Source organism: Trachypithecus francoisi, unplaced genomic scaffold (assembly GCF_009764315.1).
Source record: "Trachypithecus francoisi isolate TF-2019V2 unplaced genomic scaffold, Tfra_2.0 Lachesis_group0, whole genome shotgun sequence".
In the NCBI taxonomy this organism is placed as follows: Eukaryota; Metazoa; Chordata; class Mammalia; order Primates; family Cercopithecidae; genus Trachypithecus; species Trachypithecus francoisi.
In genome coordinates this window covers 131180056-131201754 of record NW_022681453.1, presented here as the reverse complement: position 1 = coordinate 131201754, position 21699 = coordinate 131180056, and the positions used below count along the sequence as shown (strand labels likewise).

Sequence of the window (21699 nt, the reverse complement as noted above, 5' to 3'; positions counted from 1 at the left end):
CTTGGCTCAGGGAAGCTCCCTTCTACCCGCTCAGGTGGACCCAGGTTAGTAGGACTAAGCTGGTTGCTGTCCAAGTGAGAACCATCAGAGCTAGTACTTGGTCTCCCACAGTCCTGGCACAGCCCTGTTCTCAAAGGGGAGCTCCATACCCAGCTAGGACTGACCAGTGCCAGGCGGTTAGGACCATGGGCACATACCTGTTGGAGCAGAGACACTGACACTGCCTGGAATGGTGGGTTCACAGGGCTAGGGGCTGGGGGAGACTTCTCTGACTCATTTTTTGTGTCCTTGACAAATCTGGTGGGCTGCAGTCCTGGGGCCATTCTGAGCACTGGTGAGAAAAAAGGTGCCATGAGGCCCACTCTGGGAGTCTCCCCCTGATGTCATTCCCATGGGCCTCTGAGAGTGACCTGCCCTCCGGGAACTTTAGCTCCCCACTTCTCCTTCCAGACTTACTGATCCAACCGCCTCTTCCCTCACAGCCTCCCAATACCTGGACTCCAGCCCCCTCGGGCTCTTTTCCCAAAAACTATTTATTGAACATTAACTAGGTCCCATACCTTCTGCTGGGCACAGGAGACCAGAAACAGACACAGGGAGCTTATAGTCCAAAGGAGAAGAGAAACTTTAAGTAACTTGCTCACTTTTTCTCACCCTTTCTCCTCCCCTAAGTTTCTCGGTCATGACCTAGGAGTCCAGGGATGGCACCTGGCCAGTTCTGCCCTGGGTCATTCAGAGACACCCTTTCTCTCTTGTCCTTGGTATTCCCTACCTCCGATCTCCCTTCCTTACCAAGAATGTGGTTAAGATCTAAAAGGCCATTGTAATAAGGATGTGGACCCAGGGCTGGTACCAAGGAAGTTTCCGGGCCTTGGGCCACTTCTCCAGCCACAGGAGTCCTCAGGCACCAGACTCTCCGGACTAGCCCACCACGCTGCCTCACGGTGCCAAAGGTGTGAAGTCATCAACAGAAGGGTTTTGTTAGAGCGGCCTCTGTGTATATTTCCTCTGGGATCCTGTCAGCTGATCAAAAATACAGGGGCTGGGCCGGGCGCGGTGGCTCAAGCCTGTAATCCCAGCACTTTGGGAGGCCGAGTCGGGTGGATCACGAGGTCAGGAGATCGAGACCATCCTGGCTAACACGGTGAAACCCCGTCTCTACTAAAAAATACAAAAAAAAAAAACTAGCCGGGCGCGGTGGCTCAAGCCTGTAATCCCAGCACTTTGGGAGGCCGAGACGGGCGGATCACGAGGTCAGGAGATCGAGACCATCCTGGTTAACATGGTGAAACCCCGTCTCTACTAAAAAATACAAAAAAACAAGCCGGGCGCAGTGACGGGCGCCTGTAGTCCCAGCAACTCGGGAGGCTGAGGCAGGAGAATGGCTTAAACCCAGGAGGCGGAGCTTGCAGTGAGCTGAGATCCGGCCACAGCACTCCAGCCTGGGCGGCAGAGCGAGACTCCGTCTCAAAAAAAAAAAAAAAAAAAAAACTAGCCGGGCGAGGTGGTGGGCGCCTGTAGTCCCAGCTGCTCGGGAGGCTGAGGCAGGAGAATGGCGTGAACCCGGGAGGCGGAGCTTGCAGTGAGCCGAGATCCGGCCACAGCACTCCAGCCTGGGCGACAGAGCGAGACTCCGTCTCAAAAAAAAAAAAAAAAAAAAATACAGGGGCTGGATCCCAGCCACCGACCATTTGATACCATCACTGGCATTCATACTTAGATAAGCAAAACAATGTTTGGCTAAGAGAAGTGACACCTTGGGAACATACATGCCATCCCTCTATGCCTACGTATGGTCGGGTTCTACCCCTCAATCCCCACCGAGCCATGTTGTACTCGGAGAAAGACTACCACTCCTTCAGTTTCAATACCCTTGGTGAGTCCTGGAATAACTCTCAGAAATGGGCACACGAAAAAAGCTGCTTCTTCATCTTCCATAAAATCTCTGTTGGCAGGCCGGGCACGGTGGCTCACGCCTGTAATCCCAGCACTTTGGGAGACCAAGGTGGGCGGATCACGAGGTCAGGAGTTCGAGACCAGCCTGGCCAACATGGTGAAACTGTCTCTACTAAAAATACAAAAATACAAAAATTAGCTGGGCGTGGTAGCAGGCACCTCTAATCCCAGCTATTCAGGAGGCTGAGGCAGGAGAATCACTGGAAAATAGAGGTTGCAGTGAGCCAATTGCACCACTGCACTTCAGCCTGGGCAACAAGAGTGAAACTCTGTCTCAAAAAAAAAAAAAAAAAATCTCTCTTGGCATGTGTGTCCACACAAGAAATCCCTTTCAGAATCTGATCTTGGGGCCGGGTATGGTGGCTCACGCCTGTAATCCTAGCACTTTGGGAGGCCAAGCCAGGCGGATCATGAGGTCTGGAGCTCGAGACCACTGTGAATCCCCATCTCTACTAAAAAACAAAAAAAATTAGCTGGGCGTGGTGGCGGCACCTGTAGTCCCAGCTACCCCGGAGGCTGAGGCAGGGGAATCGCGTGAACCTGGGAGGCGGAGCTTGCGGTAAGCCGAGATTGCGCCACTGCACTCCAGCCCAAGCGACAGAGCGAGACCCTGTCTCAAAAAAAAAACCAGAATCTGATCTCGGGAAAATTCTCTGCTTCTGGTTGAGAATTCTAGAACACATTGTTCCCCCCTTCTTATTTTAGCTGACAGGAAGCTCAGGGCCCTGTATGTTTATCTCAGCTTGTTTCCCTCATCCTTCGTAACATTTTGATCTTTCCTTTTGACTGTCTTGAATATTTTTTATTTATTTATTTATTTATTTTTGAGACGGAGTCTCGCTCTGTCGCCCAGGCTGGAGTGCAGTGGCCAGATCTCAGCTCACTGCAAGCTCCGCCCCCCGGGTTTACGCCATTCTCCTGCCTCAGCCTCCCGAGTAGCTGGGACTACAGGCGCCTGCCACCTCACCCGGCTAGTTTTTCGTATTTTTTAGTAGAGACGGGGTTTCACCGTATTAGCCAGGATGGTCTCGATCTCCTGACCTCATTATCCGCCCGTCTCGGCCTCCCAAAGTGCTGGGATTACAGGCTGGAGCCACCGCGCCCGGCCTATTTATTTATTTTTTGAAACAGAGTCTTGCTCTGTCACCCAGGCTGGAGTGCAGTGGCACGATCCCAGCTCACTGCAACCTCCGCCTCCCAGGTTCAAGCAATTCTGCCTCAGCCTCCAGTGTAGCTGGGATTACAGGCACGTGCCACCACACCTGGCTAATTTCCGTATCTTTAGTAGAGATGGGATTTCGCCATGTTGGCCAGGCTGGTCTCGAACTCCTGACCTCAGGTGATCCACCTGCCTCGGCCTCCCAAAGTGCTGGGATTACAGGCATGAGTCACCGTGCCCAGCCTTGAATATTTTTATTATTTTAAATAATAGCTGCCATGAATCATTCTCGGATAAGATGAATATCCTGGGAGCATTAAAGGCATCATTCTGGTTGGATGGCTAATTCTACGGCCCTTGATGGGGTGAGGATGTGGGTGTGTGTGTTGGGGGCAGGGAGGGGGAGGATGTTGGCTGCCCTTTGCCACACTCTTCGGACGCGAAGCCTGTCCCTGCGCCCCCATCCTGACTGGAGCACAGCATGGCAGTGGGGCGTCTCACTGCTCTTCTCCCCTTACTCAAAGCTGGGCTTGAAGGAAAGCAGCTCCCCGTGGGAACTCCACTGGAATACTCCGCAAAATTCTAGATGCTGAGTTCATTGCAAACTGTCAGGCATCACGTCATCCTTTCCTCATCTACGAAACCTGGGCAGAGCCACTGGTCATAGAGTCACACCAAGAGTGAAAGAAGGAACTATTGATAATAAAATATGCAAAGCAGGGCTATGTCCTCTAGCACTGGCCCGTGCCCTGGCTGCCTGGAAGTGGTCCCTGAGTCTGCCCCTCCTTCAGTTAGGGGATTCCTGGGCCTCCCAGCCCTCCCCAGAAATAGCTCCTGTCCTTTGGGGACTTCACACAATGTCTAGAGGCAGGCAGGCCCCCTGTATTTGTTCCCATTCACTCCCATGGGCACTGGGGCACACTGGACAAGTTAAACGCAAACGCAAGAAATGGAATTCTCCTTCTGTGTTCAGGTGTATGCAGGTAACTGGGGGGTCTCTTCTGCTTCGGTTCTCATTTCTTCCATCTCTAGTGGTCTCTGTAGCTCCTTATTTTTATCTACTCCCCTTCCTAGTCAGGGAGAAGTAGGGGGTGGGCCTCCCTTGCTGGAGTGGAGGTGTGGGATGGAGCAACTTTCAGGCACTGAGCGTGGAGTGGGTGCTGGGTTTGGGTTGCTCTAGAAGGGAAAAGGAGTGTCCTTTTGTTCTGAGATCTATCCATAGGAGGGGGTGTTGCAGGATCTACAATAAGGGTTTGCTATGGGAAACGGCCCCTGCTTGGGCACAGGCCCGTGGCTGAAGCTGTCCATTCAGCATTCCTTAGCCACTGTTTCTCCAAGGGCCATGGAAGGGGCTCTCCCCTGGATGCGGTATGCAGACAGACAATGGAGAAGAAAGAGTACACCAGTTCTGAGGCCCCTGGGGGCAGCCTCAGGCGAGAAGCACACGCCAGGCCTGGGGGCAGCCCGAGCCACAAGGAGGCCTCTGAGTCCAGGCCGGAACCTCTGGAAGTATGACTAGCTCTGGTTCCTCGTGTGTGTTCTTTTAGTCTATAGGAACCTTCCTTGTGAGAATGCCAACCTGTCCCAGCTGGGAGGCAGCTGTGGAAAGAGAACCCTGAACTTGGGGCCTGCGTAGAATTGTGGCCCTCCCACTTCCTTGAGCAAATCACTCCACCTGCTGAGCCTTGCCTTCATCTGCAAGGGGATGAAGCCTTCACATAACAGCCTTCACCGTGTTGCAGAGGGGACGGGTTTAGAAATTTGGTGTGGAAATACCTCATACAGGGCAGGGGCGCAGCTGCGTCATCTGTCATCTTAGTTGAATTGAGTTTTTTTAGTTTGGTTTGGGTTTTGTTTTTTTGTTTTTTTTTTTTTTTTTTTTGAGATGGAGTCTCACTCTGTCACCCAGGCTGGAGTGCAGTGGCGTGATCTCGGGTCACTGCAACCTCCGTCTCCCAGGTTCAAGTGACTCTCCTGCCTCAGCCTCCCGAGTAGCTGAGATTACAGGTGCCCACCATGCCCAGCTAATTTTTGTGTTTTCAGTAGAGACGGGATTTCACCATGTTTGCCAGGCTGGTCTCGAACTCCTGATTTCAGGTGATCTGACCCCCTCAGCCTCCCAAAGTGTTGGGATTACAGGCGTGAACCACTGCGCCCAGCCTGAGTTGTTCTTAGAGGAATGGAGGAGCAGAGGCTGAGTGTTGTCCATTCTTGGCCTAGAATTCAAACAAGGAAACAGAGGCCCATGGCCTGGGGGATAGGCATGGCTGAAATCATAGGGATACCACTGAGGGGAAGGTGCAACTTGGACAGGGGCTGCCACAGGGTCCGCCACTCTGCATGGGGACTTCTGTAAGAGGGACCGTGTGGCCCACCTCCACCTGCTCACTGAGAAGGCCGCAGCTCACAATCAGACATGGAGGGCCTTGGCTGGGTGATGGAGGGGCTGGTCACCCAGGGCCTCCGCTCCAAATCTGTGTTCCTGTGACCTGCCACCCTAAAATCTGATCGCATCCTGGCCCAGTGTGCTGGGTGTGTCTCTGCTCCCAGTACCACGTCCCAGCCTTAGCTGCCAGCATGCTATCACCCTTGGGCACGGAGGAAGGGGAGCAAGTTTGTCAAAGTTCAACACACTTGGAAATGTTGAGCAGGTAAATCTCCCTTTGGGATGATAAACTGTAAGAAAAGGCTACAGGCCGGGTGCTGTGGCTCACGCCTGTAATCCCAGCACTTTGGGATGCCGAGACGGGTGGATCACTTGAGATTAGGAGTTTGAGACCAGCCTGGCCAACATGGTGAAACCCTGTCTCCACTAAAAACACACAAATTAACCAGACGTGGTGGCCTGTGCCCGTAATCCCAGTTATTTGGAAGGCTGAGGCAGAATTGCTTGAACCCAGGAGGTGGAGGTTGCAGTGAGTTGAGATCACACCATTGCATTCCGCCTGGGTGACAGAGGGAGACTCCGACTCAAAAAAAAAAAAAAAAAGAGAGAGAGAGAGAAAGGAAAAAAAAGTCTTCAAATACACTATCTGATTTTAAGGAAGCTCCGAGTAACATTCCTGGCCAAGATAACCAGATAACAGCTGCAGCCCAAATGGAGTGTGATCAGTGGGTCACAAGGCAGATGACAGATCCATATTTCTGTCCTAGCTCCATCTCCAAAACCATAGTTACCATCACAGCCAGTGCCTGACTACCTTCATCCATGCTAAAGCCTCTACTAGAACCTCAGTGTCTTCGAGCACCACCCATCACAGCCACCCTCCAAATTACCAAAATCATTGGAATTAAATTGATCCCTGAAACAGTACACTAGATTACATGCAAGATAGTCTGTTGAGAAGGGTCCCTGGCCTCAAGTAGCTCTCACTGCAGTGGAGAGAGGAGGAGGTCAAACAATGGCCTGGTCAGGTACGAAGGCAGCATCAGGAGCCATCATAAAGGGCTCACTGGTGGCTCACACAGAGGAGTGCTAAGCACCATGAGACAGGGACTTGGGGACCACCAGGTCCTTCTATCAGTGAGTCACATCACTCAATGGCAACTCCAGGCTCCAAGCAATCGCTGACACTGTTAGAGAAATCCAAAGAAAGGGACAACCAGCGCCTGCCCTTGAACTGCTCGTGCTATGTAATCAAGATGGGGCAAATGCAGTAATAATAGAGCCAGTCTCAGCCCAGAACAAAGCAAGGACCACTGTGGGAGATGGTTGGTGTGTTTGGAGGTAGTAGAGATTGGTGGAGTGAAGCTTTCAGAGGCCTGTAGTCTCTTCAACAATATTTTGAGGAGGGAGGAACGTGATTTGTTGGAAATAGAAGGCAGGGGTTTGCGGAAATTACAGCAGCATTACTATTTGCACAAGCATAGTACAAATAGCACTTCCATAGCACAATCCATAGCACTTTCACGCCACACCAGCTCAGCTTATTCCCCAACAGCCCTGTGGGGTAAGCATTGTTATCATCACATCAACTTGAGATAAGGTAGGTAGAAATTCTAGAGATGGAGATGCAGGGGTGAGGCGCTCTGAGCAGAGGGAACTGCATACGCTTGTCAACAACCTCTCCACCCGGGTAGGGGCTCCCGACCTCTGATATCTCTGTCCTTTGACTTTTTAAAAATTTAGTAAAATAGATGCAACATAAATTTTACCATTTTGACCATTTTTAAATGAACAGTTCAGTGGGATTAAGTACATTCACATTGTTGTGCAATCATCACAACCATCCACCTCCAGAAAACTTTTTCGTCTTTCTGTACTGAAACTCTGAACCCATTGAACACTGTTCCTTGCCTGTCTAAGCCTCAAGTGGAAATGGGTCTCCCTCGTGACTGGCATTATGCCTGTGGATTCCCTAACACACCTTTGCAAACAGTCTTTTTAATTTTTTCTTTTTTGAGATGTAGTCTCGTTCTGTCACCCAGGCTGGAACGCAGGGGCGCGATCTCGGCTCACTGCGACTTCTGCCTCCCGGGTTCAAGTGATTCTCCTGCCTCGGCCTCCTGCGTAGCTGGGACTACAGGCACCCGCCACCACACCTGGCTAATTTTTGTATTTTTAGCAGAGACTGGGTTTCACTATGTTGTCCAGGCTGGTCTCGATCTCCTGACCTCATGATCTGCCCACCTCCGCCTCCCAAAGTGCTGAGATTACAGGCGTGAGCTACTGTGGCAGGCCTGCAAACAGTCTCTTAATTAAATTATCCTCAGTGTACCCAACTGGACTGTGACATCTTCTTGTTTGGGCACTGGTACAGTAGTTCTATGAGGCAATCTGCTAAAATGATCTCCATTGTACAAATGAGAAGCTGAGGCAAGAGGAGGCTAAATAATTGCCTAAGGTCACAAAACCAGTAAGAGGTAGAACTGGGATCTAAACTCCAGCAGTCTGGTTCCAAGATAGTTGAAACCTGAGGGAAGGCTACATAGTTGAATATGGTGGCACCGCTGTAGTTCCAGAGACTCAGGAGGCTGTGACAGGACAATTGGTTGAGCCCAGGAATTTGAGGTTACAGTGAGCTATGATCACGCCACTGCACTGCAGCCTGGGTGACACAGTGAGATACTCATGAAAGAAAGAAAGAAAGAAAGAAAGAGAGAGAGTGAGACAGAGAGGGAGAAAGAAAGAAAGAAAGAAAGAAAGAAAGAGAGAAAGAAAGAAAAAAAGACAGACAGACAGACAGAAAGAAAGAAAGAGAAAGAGAGAGAGAGGGAGGGAGGGAAGGAAGGAAGGAAGGCAGGCAGGAAGGAAGGAAGGAAGGAAGGAAGAAAGGAAGGAAGGAAGGAAGAGAGAAAGAGAAGGAGAGAAAGAAAGAAAAGAAAGGAGAAAGAAGGAGGCCAGGCATGGTGGCTCACGCCTATAATCCCAGCACTTTGGGAGGCTGAGGTGGGAGGATACCTGAGTTCAGGAGTTCAAAACCAGCCTGGCCAACATGGTGAAACTCCATCTCTATTAAAACTACAAAAATTAGCTGCTCGTGGTGGTGTGCGCCAGTAATCTCAGCTACTCGGTACTCGGAGGCTGTCTTCTTTGGCCTCTGTTTTTTGGGGTTTTGTTTGTTGGTTGGTTGTTTGTTTTTGAAATAGAGTCTCGCTCTGTTGCCCAGGCTGGAGTACAATGGCACAATCTCAGCTCACTGCAACCTCCGCCTCCCAGGTTCAAGCGATTCTTCTGCCTCAGCCTCCCGAGTAGCTGGGATTACAGACCTGCACCACCACGCCCTGCTAATTTTTGTAATTTTAGTAGAGACGGGGTTTCACCATGTGGGCCAGGCTGGTCTCAAACTCCTGACCTCGGGTGATCCACCCACCTTGGCCTCCCGAGTGCTGGGATTACAGGCGTGGGCCACTGCGCCTGGTCTGGCCTCTGTTTTTTAACTCATAAAATGGAGATAAAGAGCCTACCTGCACACTTATACCGAGGGTGGACTCAAATAAAATATGTAAAGCCCACGTGGGACATCAAGTCCTGGAGAAACTGATTATTTACTATCATCTGTAAAATGGTTGGAACATTCCCACCTCCCAGGATTAATGGGGTGAAAGTGCTGGGCCCTGACTATTCCAAGTGCACCGGGTGGGCCTGTGACCCAAGGCTTGGCTTGGCTTGCCTGGGGAACAGGGCTGGAGTCACTCTGAGAAGGTACTCCTGCGGTAAGTGTCACCCCGTCTCTCCACAGCTGGCACAGACCCACGGCAGTGTGTTTGTTCACCGTGTGGGTGAGCCCGATCCCCATCATGGTGCTGAGTGGCTTCCGGGCGGTGAAGGAAGTGCTGGTCTCCAACTTGGAGCAGTTCTCGGGCAGGCCCCTCACCTCGCTCTTCCAGGACTGTTTGGAGAATAAGGCAGGGCTGCCCCTCCTGCTGGGGAGGGGGAGGCGGCTAGATGGTCACTGCACTCAGGGAATCGGGGCTAGCCCAGAGCTGTTAACAGAGAGGGGACTGCCAGGAGGACTTGTGTGAGGGGAGAGGGTGGTATGACAAGGAACCAGCTCTGGGGGTTCAAAGATCTGGATTCAAGTCTCAACCCAAGCCCTGGCCAGCTCCATGACCCCGGGCAAGTCGGCCTCACTCTCTGCCCCTCAGTGGGCTCCTGTGTAGATGGGGACGACGATGGCTCTACATCCTGAGAATGTGGGGAGGTGATTAAGTGGCCAAAATACCTGATAGTGCCCGTTCAGTGCCTGGTTCAGCAAACAGCCTTGTTCCCACCTTGCCTCTCCCCAGAACCCCTCCTCCCCTGTGTTCTTTTTTTTTTTTTTATTTGACCCGGAGTCTCATTCTGTCACCCAGGCTGGAGTGCAGTGGAACAATCTTGGCTCACTGCAACCTCCCCGTTCTGGCTTCAAGCAATTCTTGTGCCTCAGCCTCTCGAGTAGCTGGGGTTACAGCCACATACCACCACGCCCAGCTAATTTTTTTGTTTTAATTTTTTTGTTGTAGAGACCAGGTTTCAGCATGTTGGCCAGGCTGTTCTCGAACTCCTGACCTCAGGTGATCCACCCACCTTGGCCGCCCAAAGTGCTGGGATTACAGGTGTCAGCCACCGCGCCTAGCACCCTGCATTCTTTATCTCCTCTTTCATTTCTTGTGGGGACTCTTAAAGGAAAAATCGTGTTGGTGGAGTGGGGGAGGGCATAGCTGAGACCACCTTGAGGGCACCAAGCTCACTGACCACTCCCTCAAATGCCCCTCAGCCCCGGGGCAGAGTATCATCCCAGAGGTGATTCTGGGGTATGCCCTCCAGGCCCGGCCTCCGTGAGAGCCAAGTGGTCTTGGTCTGGGAGGCTGGGATGGCTACTGACTGTCCACCCCACTCTGCCCCGGACCCAGGCATCATCTGCAGCAGAAGGCACATGTGGTGGCAACAGAGACGCTTCTGCCTGGTGACGCTGCAAGGGCTGGGCCTAGGCAAGCTGGCGCTGGAGGTGCAGCTGCAGAAAGAGTCAGCAGAGCTGGAACTTCAGAGCCTTCCGCCAGGAACTCGGTAAGTAGCAGGCTGGCGGCAGGCCTACCCTCACCCCCTCTCCCCACACACACACGCACCCCTGCAGAGGAGGCAAGCCTCACTGCATAGGCGTGTGTGTCCAGGAAACCTCAGAACATTAATAGCAATTTTAAGCTCCATCAAGTAGGAGTTTCTCTAAGATGGGTGGACAGAGGCCCAGGAATGGCCAAGGTCACTGGGAAGCCAGAACCCTCCTTGACAGCTGGGGAAGTCTCCTCCCTCAACATCCAAGGCGGCCAGGCGCGGTGGCTCCCCCGTATAATCCCAGCACTTTGGGAGGCAGAGGCAGGCGGATCACCTGAGGTCAGGGGTTTGAGAGCAGCCTGGCCAACATGGTGAAACCTTGTCTCTACTAAAAATATAATTAGCCGGGTGTGTTAGGCTAATCCTGTAATCCCAGGTACTCTGGAGGCTGAGGCAGAAGAATCGCTTGAACCCGGGAGAAGGAGGCTGCAGTGAGCTGAGGTCATGCCATTGCACTCCAGCATGGGGCACAGAGCAACACTCCATCTCAAAAAATAAATAATAAATAAAATAACAAAAAACTAACAAACAAATCATCCAAGGCGTCTCACACCTCTAGCCACTGGCACATGCTGTTCCCCTTCCAGAACATCCTAGCCCATGTCCCTTCCCTCCCCATGAGAAACCACTGCTCCTTCCTCCAGACTAGCTGTGGTCACCTGCCCTGAGAAATCCTCCTGAATGCCAGGCCCCCAAACCTTTTTATTCCCTGCTGTGACATAGCTGCCCACATTCTGTTGTCATTCAAATGGCTGTCTGTCTCCCATGCCTCTCTCTGACCTGGCTCATAGAAAGTGCTTGGTAGGCACTTGGGTTTTTTTGTTTTTGTTTGTTTTGTTTTGTTTTGTTTTTGAGATGGGGTTTCGCTCTTGTTGCCCAGGCTGAGTGTAGTGGCGCCATCTCGGCACACTGCAACCTCTATCCCCCAGGTTCAAGTGATTCTCCTGCCTCAGCCTCCCAAGCAGCTGGGATTACAAGTGCATGCCACCAGGCCCAGCTAATTTTTTTTTTTTTTTTGAGACGGAGTCTCGCTCTGTCGCCCAGGCTGGAATGCAGTGGCTGGATCTCAGCTCACTGCAAGCTCCGCCTCCCGGGTTCACGCCATTCTCCTGCCTCAGCCTCCCAAGTGGCTGGGATTACAGGTGCCTGCCACCTCGCCCGGCTAGTTTTTTTTGTATTTTTTAGTAGAGACAGGGTTTCACCGTGTTCGCCAGGATGGTCTCTATCTCCTGACCTCGTGATCCACCCGTCTCAGCCTCCCAAAGTGCTGGGATTACAGGCTTGAGCCACCGCGCCCGGCCCCAGCTAATTTTTGTATTTTCAGTAGAGACGGGGTTTCACCATATTGGCCAGGCTAGTCTCCAACTCCTGACCTCAGGTGATCCACCCACCTCAGCCTCCCAAAGTGCTAGGATTACAGGTGTGAGCATTTGTAAGCATTTGCTGAGCGCATGAGTGAGGAATGGGAATGGAGGACCGAGTTAGTAAATGAGCGACTATATATAAGATCAGATGGGTGCTCAGGGCAGTGCTTCTTGTGCCTCCTTGTCCTGAGCCCTGCCCCTCTGCCCTCAGGTAGATCCTTCCACCCTCAGGTATCCATTGTCAGGTCCACAGTCAGAGTCACTGGGGCCCTTGTGTTTGGCCACCACTTCCTCTCAGAGGATCCCATCTTCCAGGAACTGACTCAAGCCATTGACTTTGGCCTGGCCTTGGTCAGAACTGTGTGGCACTGGGTAATTGGCATCTAGGGAGGCAGATGTGCAGGCCATTAGACTGGGGGCCGAAGGCAGACAGGGGCCTTAGCTAGGGCCTGGCAGGGAGGGTGCAAGGTGGGCAGGAGGGAGATCGTGGCTTCTGCCTGGTAGCTGACACATTCAGAGCTTCAAACCTTTGTTGTGGTTCAGCATGAATGCATGGGCAAGGAATCAGAGGCTGGTTATGAGGAGTGGAAAAATACTGAATATCAGAGGTCAGAAAAGTCAGGAAACTCCCCTTAATGCTAAAACAACAAGGTTATCTAGAAAGCCCCTAGCAGGGTAAGCAGCCATTTGTGGTTTGGTCAAAGGGCGGGAACCAATGAACAACTGACTAATGTTTAACTTTAAATGTCAGCCAATTGTAAACCTACAACTGTAAAAATCCCCAGTGACTCTGTAACTTGCTGTAACTTGTTTGTGTCTGACTATAAAAGACGGCTGAACACCGAGCTCGGGGTCTCTCCCTAGGATCTGATACCTAGCTGGAGGGAACCGAGTTTGAACTCGAAATAAAGCGATCCCTGCCGCTTGGCTTTGTCTCTGGACTCTGGTGGTTGCTTTCGGGTCATCGCGGGTCTGGGCATTACAGTTATATCCTCAGAAATACAGCTTTCTGGACCTGCAACATCCAAGCGATGCCCTAAGCACAACTGCTCTGACCACAGCTCTCATTTCTGTCCAGATTATTTTGGGGGTCTCCAGATGAGAGGCAGCCCTGGGTTACTCAAGTCAAAGGCCCCAGCCCACTTTGGAGCCCCCTGACTCAGGGGCTGGCTCCTGAGTAGGCCCTGGGTGGGCCTCTCTCTCCATAGCTGCACGACGTGTTTCCCTGGGCCCTCCGCCACCTCCTAGGACCCCACCGGGAGATATTTAGGTACCAAGGGGTCATGCGGAGCTTCATCCGCCGGGAGATCACCGGGAGCAAACTCAAAGCACCAGAGGCCCCCAAGGACTTCATCAACTGCTCCCTGGCCCAGATCTCCAAGGTGAGCCTGGAACAGCTGCTCGGGAAAGGAGGGGCCATCTTTTTCGGCTGCACCTCGTTTCTAAGCCATGATCTCAGTTTCTCATCTTTGGCTCTGTCTACAAGCTTCCAAAGCACCCTGAAAGCTTGAGTTAAAACAGGATTTTCCTCCCTGCCTTTTCCCAGGGCAGGGCTGGCTTCTGCAGGCATGGGTAGGGTGGGAAGCAGAAGACCTGGCTGATGTCAGGGCTGGAACACCAGGGCAGCCCCCCATCAACATCAGTGCAGTCCTGAGAGTCAGGCCCTCTCGAGGGGTTGGAACCTCAAGTTCTGACCGCACAGGTCTCAGATCAGGCTTCAAGGAAACCCCAGGGCTCTGTCAGGAGAGAACTTTAGACCTGGAGCTGCACCCCCCACTCACCCATCCCCCACTTGCCAGGCCATGAATGAGCCTGTCTCCACATTCCATGAGGAGAACCTGGTCCAAGTGGTGATCGACCTGTTTCTGGGCCACCACAGCCACCACCCTGCGCTGGGCACTCATCTACATGATCCAGCACAGAGCTGTCCAGGGTGAGGGGCCCTTGGTCACGCCCTGGCTGACTGTCCCATGCGTGGGGCTCCTGGGCCATGGGCATTGCTCCCATCACTCTCCTTGCTCTGTGGCCCCAGGGGTGGGTCCTGCTCTCGCCACTGTGGTACAGGAAGTGTTCATGACTTCGAGTCAGACAGGAAGGGCCTCAGTTCCCACTCTGTTGCTTACTGTGTAATGCTGGGCAAGTCATTCCACCTCTCAGACCCAGTGTACAATGGACAACACTATTCTACTCATTCAGTAATGATTCAGCACCTACTACGTGCCAGGCCCTGTGCTGATGTCCACCTCAAGATCACAACTGTGAAGGGGAAAATGTAACTGGATTTCTCTCAAGGACAAACTGACCATGACCTGAATTCAAATCTGGTGCTACAAGTTTTGTGACCTTGGGCAAAAGTACCTGTCATGTTAGAGCCTCAGTTTCTCCATCTAAAATGGAGACAACAGTCCCCCCTCCATAATAATGCTTTTTTTTTTTTTGAGACGGAGTCTCGCTGTGTCGCCCAGGCTGGAGTGCAGTGGCCGGATCTCAGCTCACTACAAGCTCCGCCTCCCGGGTTCACGCCATTCTCCCGCCTCAGCCTCCGAGTAGCTGGGACTACAGGCCCCCGCCACCACGTCCGGCTAATTTTTTTTGTATTTTTAGTAGAGACGGGGTTTCACCATGTTAGCCAGGATAGTCTTGATCTCCTGACCTCGTGATCCTCCCGCCTCGCCCTCCCAAAGTGCTGGGATTACAGGCTTGAGCCACCGCGCCCGGCCGCTTTTTTTTTTTTTTAGACAGCATCTCGCTTTGTTGCCCAGGCTGGAGGGCAGTAGCATGATCTCGGCTCACTGCAACCTCTGTCTCCCGGGTTCAAGTGATTCTCCTGCCTCAGCCTCCCGAGTAGCTGGGATGACAGGTGCGTGTCACCACAAGCAACTAATTTTTTTGTATTTTTAGTAGAGATGGGGTTTTACTATGTTGGCCAGGCTTGTCTAGAACTCCTGACCTCAAGTGATCTGCCTGCCTCGGCCTCCCAAAGTGCTGTGATTACAGGCATGAGCCACCACGTCCAGCCAATATTTATTTATTTTTGAGACAGAGTCTTGCTCTGTCGCCCAGGCTGGAGTGCAGTGGTGTGATCATGGCTCACTACAGCCTCCACCTCCCGGCTCAATCAATCTTCCCACCTCACCCTCCCGAGTAGCTAGGACTAGAGGCATGAGCCCCCATGCCTGGCTAATTTTCGTGGTTTTTGTTGTTGTTTTGTTTTTTGTAGAGATGCAGTTTCACCATGTTGCCCAGGTTGGTCTCGAGCACAGTTGAAGATGACAGCTCTCTGGTGATCCAGCTTGAAACAGGTTTCTGCGCAGATTTTTGACATGAGCTGGACAATAACGTGATGACACCTGCTCTTTGCCCAGGCTTGCTGCGTGCTGAGAGCTTTGTGCCCACGGCGTCATTTGGTACAATGGTGCTCTGTATTGTTGACGGAGCCATGCAGATCCTAGATGACAGATGTTGAGTTACTTACCTATCTTACAGTGTAACAAATTACCCCAAAACTTACTGGCTTTGGAACAACAGCATTTATCACGTCACAGTTTCTGAGGGTCGGGAAAATGGGTGCGGCTCAGCTGGATGCCTCTGACTCAAGATCTCTCATGAGGTTACCATCAAGTTGTTGTTGGGGCTACAGTGTCACCTGAAGACTCCCCTGAGGAGGCTCCACTTCAAGCTCACTTACACGGAGGTCTTCAGGACCCAGGAGCTCATGAACTGTTGGCTGGAGACCTTCAGTTCCTTGACACATGAGCCTCTGCATTGGACAGCTCAAAACATGGCAGCTGACCCCCATCAGAGACAGCAACCAAGAGGGCACCTAGGTCTTTTTGTAACCTAATCTTAGTGTAATATCCCATTGTTTTTGCCATAATCTTTTTTTTTTTTTTTTTTTTTTGAGACAGAATCTCGCTCTGTCACCCCAGGCTGGAGTGCAGTGGTACAATCTCAGCTCATTGCAACCAATGCTTTCCAGGCTTAAACAATTCTCCTGCCTCAACCTCCCTGGGATTACAGGTGTGCGCCACCATGCCTGGCTAATTTTTGTACATTTTAGTAGAGATGGGTTTTTGCCATGTTGGCCAGGCTGGTCTTGAACTCCTGACCTCAAGTGATTGGCCTGCCTCAGCCTCCCAAACTGCTGGGATTACGGGTGTGAGCCACCGCGCCCGGCCGCTTTTGCCATAATCTATTGATTGGGTTTGTTGCTGCTGTTGTTGTTTGAGACACTGTCTCCCTCCATTGCCTGGGTTGGAGTGAAGTGACACAATCATGGCTCATTGCAGCCTCAGCCTCCCAGGCTTGGGTGATCCTCCCACCTCAGCCTCCTGAGTAGCTGGAACTACAGGCACGTGCCACCACAATGGGCTAATTTTTAAATTTTTGGTAGAAATAGATTTTCACCATGTTTCCTAGGTTCTTCTCAAATTCCCGGGCTCAAGTGATCCTCCCACCTTGGCCTTCCAGAGTGCTGGGACTCCAGGCGTGAGCCACTGCGTCTGGCCCATTTTCTATTTGTTAGAAGTGAGTTACTAAATCCATCCTATCCTCAAGGGGAGGGGATTGCACAAATGTGTGTATCCTGGGAGTCAAGGCTCATTGGGGTAACACAGCAACATGTGTAGGTGATGAGGTTGCCATTTTAATGAAAACAAAACAGAGTGGCTCGTCTTGGTGCCCTGGTGCAGGGTGATGCCTCTGTACATAGAGGTGGTGGTGTGAGCCCTGAGACGTTCCTCGGAAAGCTTTGACTCTGCCCTGAGTACTGCCCAGGAGTACAGTGGTGTGATCTCAGCTCACTGCAGCCTCCACCTCCAGGGCTCAAGCAATTCTCCCACCTTATCCTCCCAAGCAGCTGGTATTACAGGCATGTGCCACCCCACTCGGCTAATTTTTGTTATTATTTTTTATTTATTTTTAGTAAAAACAGGGTTTCGCCAGGTTGACCAGGCTTGTCTTGAACTCCTGACTTCAAGTAATCCGCCTACCTCCGCCTCCCAAAGTGCTGGGAATACAGGCGTGAGCCACTGTGCCTGGCCCCATTATTAACTTATTATTAATTTGCCCAGACTTGAGGTTCCCTCCTCCACACATTTTTTTCTTCACAGCAGCCCTATCCTTTGGCTGCTTTGTTGCTGTTTCTTTTCCATAGATAAACTTCACCGTAGAGAGCTCAAGAAACTGCCCAAACACAACTAGTAAGTGACTTAGCTGAGTTTTAAACGCATGTCCCCTCTGACTCTAAAGTGTTTTCTTTTTCTACCATAAGCTCCAACTGTATTTCTACAAAAATGCCACTCTAGGAAAGTGAAACAATGTGCTAAATGAAGATGTTTTGCATTGTCATTCTGTCCTTGGCAGAAATTGGCCAGCAAGTTTATAGGTTTGTCAAGAGTCTCTGGGAACATGGATAGGACCAGGGCATCAAGTCATCTTGCTGCTGGCCTGGCAAGAGGACCAGGCCCAGGTTGTCTAGAAGCTGTGCCAACTTAAGTCAAGTTAAAAAGAGGGGGCCAGAGTTCCGCTCCATTTGGGATTAGAAATTTCCTTATTAAGAGCTCATTCCTGCCAATTTGATTCTAGGAGTTGTTCTGTGATAAATGCTCCAGGGGCCCATTAATGAGCTGAAATCAATATTGAGCTTTTACAGCTTGGGCGAGAGATGTCTGCTGAAAGTGGAATCAAAACCTGACAGGAGATCATTAAATGTTACAGACATTCTTAAACTGTTCCTAACCATTTCATCAGTTGAGTGATTGTGACAACAGCAATAGTCCTTGATACGATGGTTGCACTTTCAGCCTGTCTCTCTTCTCAGACATTCTATTTGATTGTGAATTCCAAACTGCCATTTACTGGGCAGAAGCTGGCACAGAGACCCCAGGAGGTACCCAGCAGGCAGATGGTTTTACAGTCTGGGGAAGTGGAGGGTGGTTGGTTGGGTGGGGGGGGACTGTCCTTTTTGCATACTGGATAGGCTGTGCTCTGAATCTGTTCCATGACCTAAGATCAGTCAGTCACTTTGCGAGGAGGCCAGAACATCACCCAGAAAAGGACACAAATAATTCTGGAGGGAAAAGAGCATCTTGCTAGGAGCCTCCTCTTCTGAAGGTGATTAGTAAAAACTGCTGCAATGCAAAGGGTTACTTAATCCCAGGCAGAGAAAATGGGGGAATTCCCATGACTAGACTTGGGAAATCTATAGCTCACTCAGGCAGCAGCAAGAACACAGGCTTCTCTAGCACCTCTGCTTAAAGCCACAGAATGAGCAAGTTTGGGTGCCCTATTGGTACACGTGGCTAGGACGAGGCACCTTGCCTAAGCCTACCGTACTGCAACAACAGCAAAAAAGAACAATTCTCCCTGAAAACAATTTCTGCATTCTGGTTTTTTTGGGGGGGTTGTTGTTGTTGTTGTTTTCGAGACGGGAGTCTTGCTCTGTCGCCTAGGCTGGAGTGCAGTGGAGCCATCTCGGCTCACTACAATCTCTGCCTCCTGGGTTCAAGCCTCCTGGGCTCAAGTGATTCTCCTGCCTCAGCCTCTTGAGTAGCTGGGATTACAGGCACGTACCACCACGCCTGGCTAATTTTTGTAATTTTAGTAGAGATGGGGTTTCACCATATTGGCTAGTCTCGAACTCCTGATCTCGAGTGTTCCACCCTCCTCATCCTCCCAAAGTGCTGAAATTACAGGCGTGAGCCACCACGACTGGCCGACATCTGCTCAATTTCTGCATTCTTTATTGGCTTCTGTTTGGAACGCAGGCTTCAAATTCACTGAGCTTTTTTTTTTTTTTTTTTAATTTCAAGCCTTTTTTTGGTCAAAATCAAGAATTCTGTAGTCAGCCCTCTGGTCTCTACAGGGATAGCTGGTTTAATTTTGTGGTATTTGGTAAATGAGCCCTGGGGTATGAGGCCTTCCCCAGAATCCCAGAGCTGAGTGTCCTGGGGCGGGGGACCATAACCGACCCCATCCTGGCTCCACTTTGACTTCCTTATGTTGTTTCCAGTCAGCCCAGGGCCCACATGGTAAAGAGCAGATGTTACCCTGCTCCCATCTGCTTGGTCTGATTCTCTTTCTAATCACTCACTTCTCCTTTGAGTAGAGTGAGGGCTGGGATGAGGGTGAGAGGGAAGATTTGGTTTGGGTTTGGGGGAACGTGAGGGTTAGGGTTAGATTGAGGGTTAGAGTTGGGCTTACGGTTCATGTTTTCCTCTTCCCAATCCTAAAGAGTGAAGCTTTCTGTCTCCTCTCTGTCTTTCCATCGCTCAGTTCCTTTTTCTCTGCCTGTTTGCCATTCCGTTTCTCCTCGCTCTGTCTCTTCCTCCAACACCCACGCGCACACATACTCCCTGCCCCGGTGTGTGTTGTCCTGGGCTGTCCTTGGCCCCTTCCAGACATGCCACCAGCTGCTGGCCTTCTCTGTAGGAAGCAACCGCTTCATGTTCCCAGACGTGGCTGGGAGTCTTCAGGACAAAGCTGGGCAGTCCTTAGCCAGGAGGGTGTCCTGCCTGGCTCCTGCACTGATGTGAGCCTGGAGGAAGGGCAGCCTGAGAGCCGGCTGCTGAGTCTCCTCGAGGCCCCTGGACTGCTCCCACCAGCACAGTGGGTATTCTCCAAGCTCACTGTGGCTCAGTGTCAGGGCTGGGTACTGGGCACCATCTGGGGCTCCCTGATCCACACCACCATCTCTCTGTAGGGCACCATCATCTTACCCAACCTGGCCTCTGTGCTCTACGACCCTGAGTGCTGGGAGACCCCTCCACAGTTCAACCCTGGCCACTTCTTGGACAAGGATGGAAACTTTGTGGCCAATGAGGCCTTCCTGCCATTCTCTGCAGGTACTAGGCACACAGCTGGATCCTGGGTAGTGGGTGGGGCTACAGTGGGACAGACACAGAGACAGCTGCCACCTCTGACTTTTCTCTCTGTTTCCAGGGCATTGCGTGTGCCCAGGGGACCAGCTGGCTCGAATGGAGCTCTTCCTGATGTTTGCCACCCTCCTTAGGACCTTTCGGTTCCAACTGCCAGAAGGGAGCCCAGGGCTCAAGCTGGAGTACATCTTTGGGGGCACTTTGCAACCCCAGCCCCAGGAGATCTGCGCAGTGCCCCGCCTGAACAGCCCCAGCCCTGGTCCTAGGGAGGATGGACTGTAGCCACGGGGGTTCTGGTGGCCTGTGCCCCATGAAGTCCTTCCTCAGTCTCTTGGTTTCTGCAAAGTTAGAGAAGAGGAGACCAGGGGTTCATGCAGCTCAGCTGCTCACGGTTACCCCTAACACAAGCTCTGTGGGGTGACACTGGAGAGTAGACTTAACAAGGATTCTACAGAGGTAGCGCAGTTTGGGTAGTTCAATCCTTAGATTAGGTTACTTATGCTTTGTCAGGGAAAGATTTTATAAGATTGGTTAAGTTTGGCATTAAATCAGTCCACAGAGTTAATTTTGGGAAATCAAGCCCCACAAGGCAGCAGCTAACTAGGTTCAGAGGAAAAGGCAAACTTTCGAGCAAAATTATAAATATAATAATGCACGCAAATGCAAATACTCGATGCTGGGGACAGGTAAGCCAAAAAAAGAAGTGAAGCGGAGGCAGCTTATTTTCTGCCCTCTCCTGCCCTCTGCTGACCAGCAGGAAGAACTGCAGTTCTCTGCAGACCTATGGCAGAGAAAGATCTCACCATCTCAATCCAGCAAAGCCAGCAGACCATATAACTGTTCCCAGTAAATTCCTCACCAAAGACCCACTTTAGTTTCCACACAAGGGTCCCTAAATTTTGAATCATTGTGTCTCCAGACAAGCCTTGTTTATTAAAAAAGAATGACTTGTGGCTGGGCATGGTGGCTCACGCCTGTAATCCCAGCACTTTGGGAGGCTGAGGCAGGTGGATCACTTGAGGTCAGGGGTTCAAGACCAGCCTGGCAAACATGGGGAAACCTCATCTCTACTAAAAATACAAAAATTTGCCGGGCATGGTGGCGGGCGCCTGTAATCCCAGCTACTCGGGAGGCTGAGGCAGGAGAATCACTTGAACCCAGAAGGTGGAGGTTGCAGTAAGCCAAGATCGCACCATTGCACTCCAGCCTGGGTGCCAAGAGTGAAATTCTGTCTCAAAAAAAAAAAAAAAGACTTGTGAGTTCCAGGAGGCAGAGGTTGCAGTGAGCAGAGATTGCACCACTACACTCCAGCCTCAGTGACAGAGTGAGACTCTGTCTCAGGAAAAAAAAAAAAAAAAGACTGACTTGCATTAAGGAAATGCAAACTAAAATAAAATGAAATACCATTACATACCTATTAGAATTGCTAAAAAGGAAACCCTGACAATCCCAAGTACTGGAAAAGATGTGAAGCAAATGGAATTCTTGTACCCTGCAGGTGGAAATGTAAAATGGTACAACTACATTGGAAAACAGTTTGGCAATTTCTTGTAAAATTAAACATTACACCACACAACCCAGCAGTCCCACTCCTAGGTATTACCCAAAAGAAATGAAAATATATGTTCACACAAATGCATATTATATGATTCAATTTCTGTGATATTCTTTAAAAGGCAAACCTATAGGGACAGAAAATATTTGGTAGATAAGTGGTTGCCAGGATTTGGGAGTAGGGTTATGGTTTGACTGTAAAAAGATATGAGGGAACTTTCTGGGGTAATAGAAATGTTCTGTATCTTGATTGTG

At 51.0% G+C, this 21699-nt stretch overlaps 1 protein-coding gene across 1 annotated transcript; it reads left to right on the top strand.

The window, feature by feature from the left end:
* Window positions 1-1827: 1827 nt before the first annotated feature.
* On the top strand, window positions 1828-20826 carry LOC117078553 (cytochrome P450 2J2-like). Its single transcript, XM_033202114.1, is given in 10 exon segments — window positions 1828-1876; window positions 4402-4483; window positions 9298-9449; window positions 10451-10604; window positions 12259-12385; window positions 13222-13395; window positions 13813-13883; window positions 13885-13987; window positions 19716-19857; window positions 19955-20826. Coding segments are annotated over 10 exon segments (1272 nt in total). The 3' UTR covers window positions 20173-20826.
* The last annotated feature ends 873 nt before the right edge of the window (window positions 20827-21699 follow it).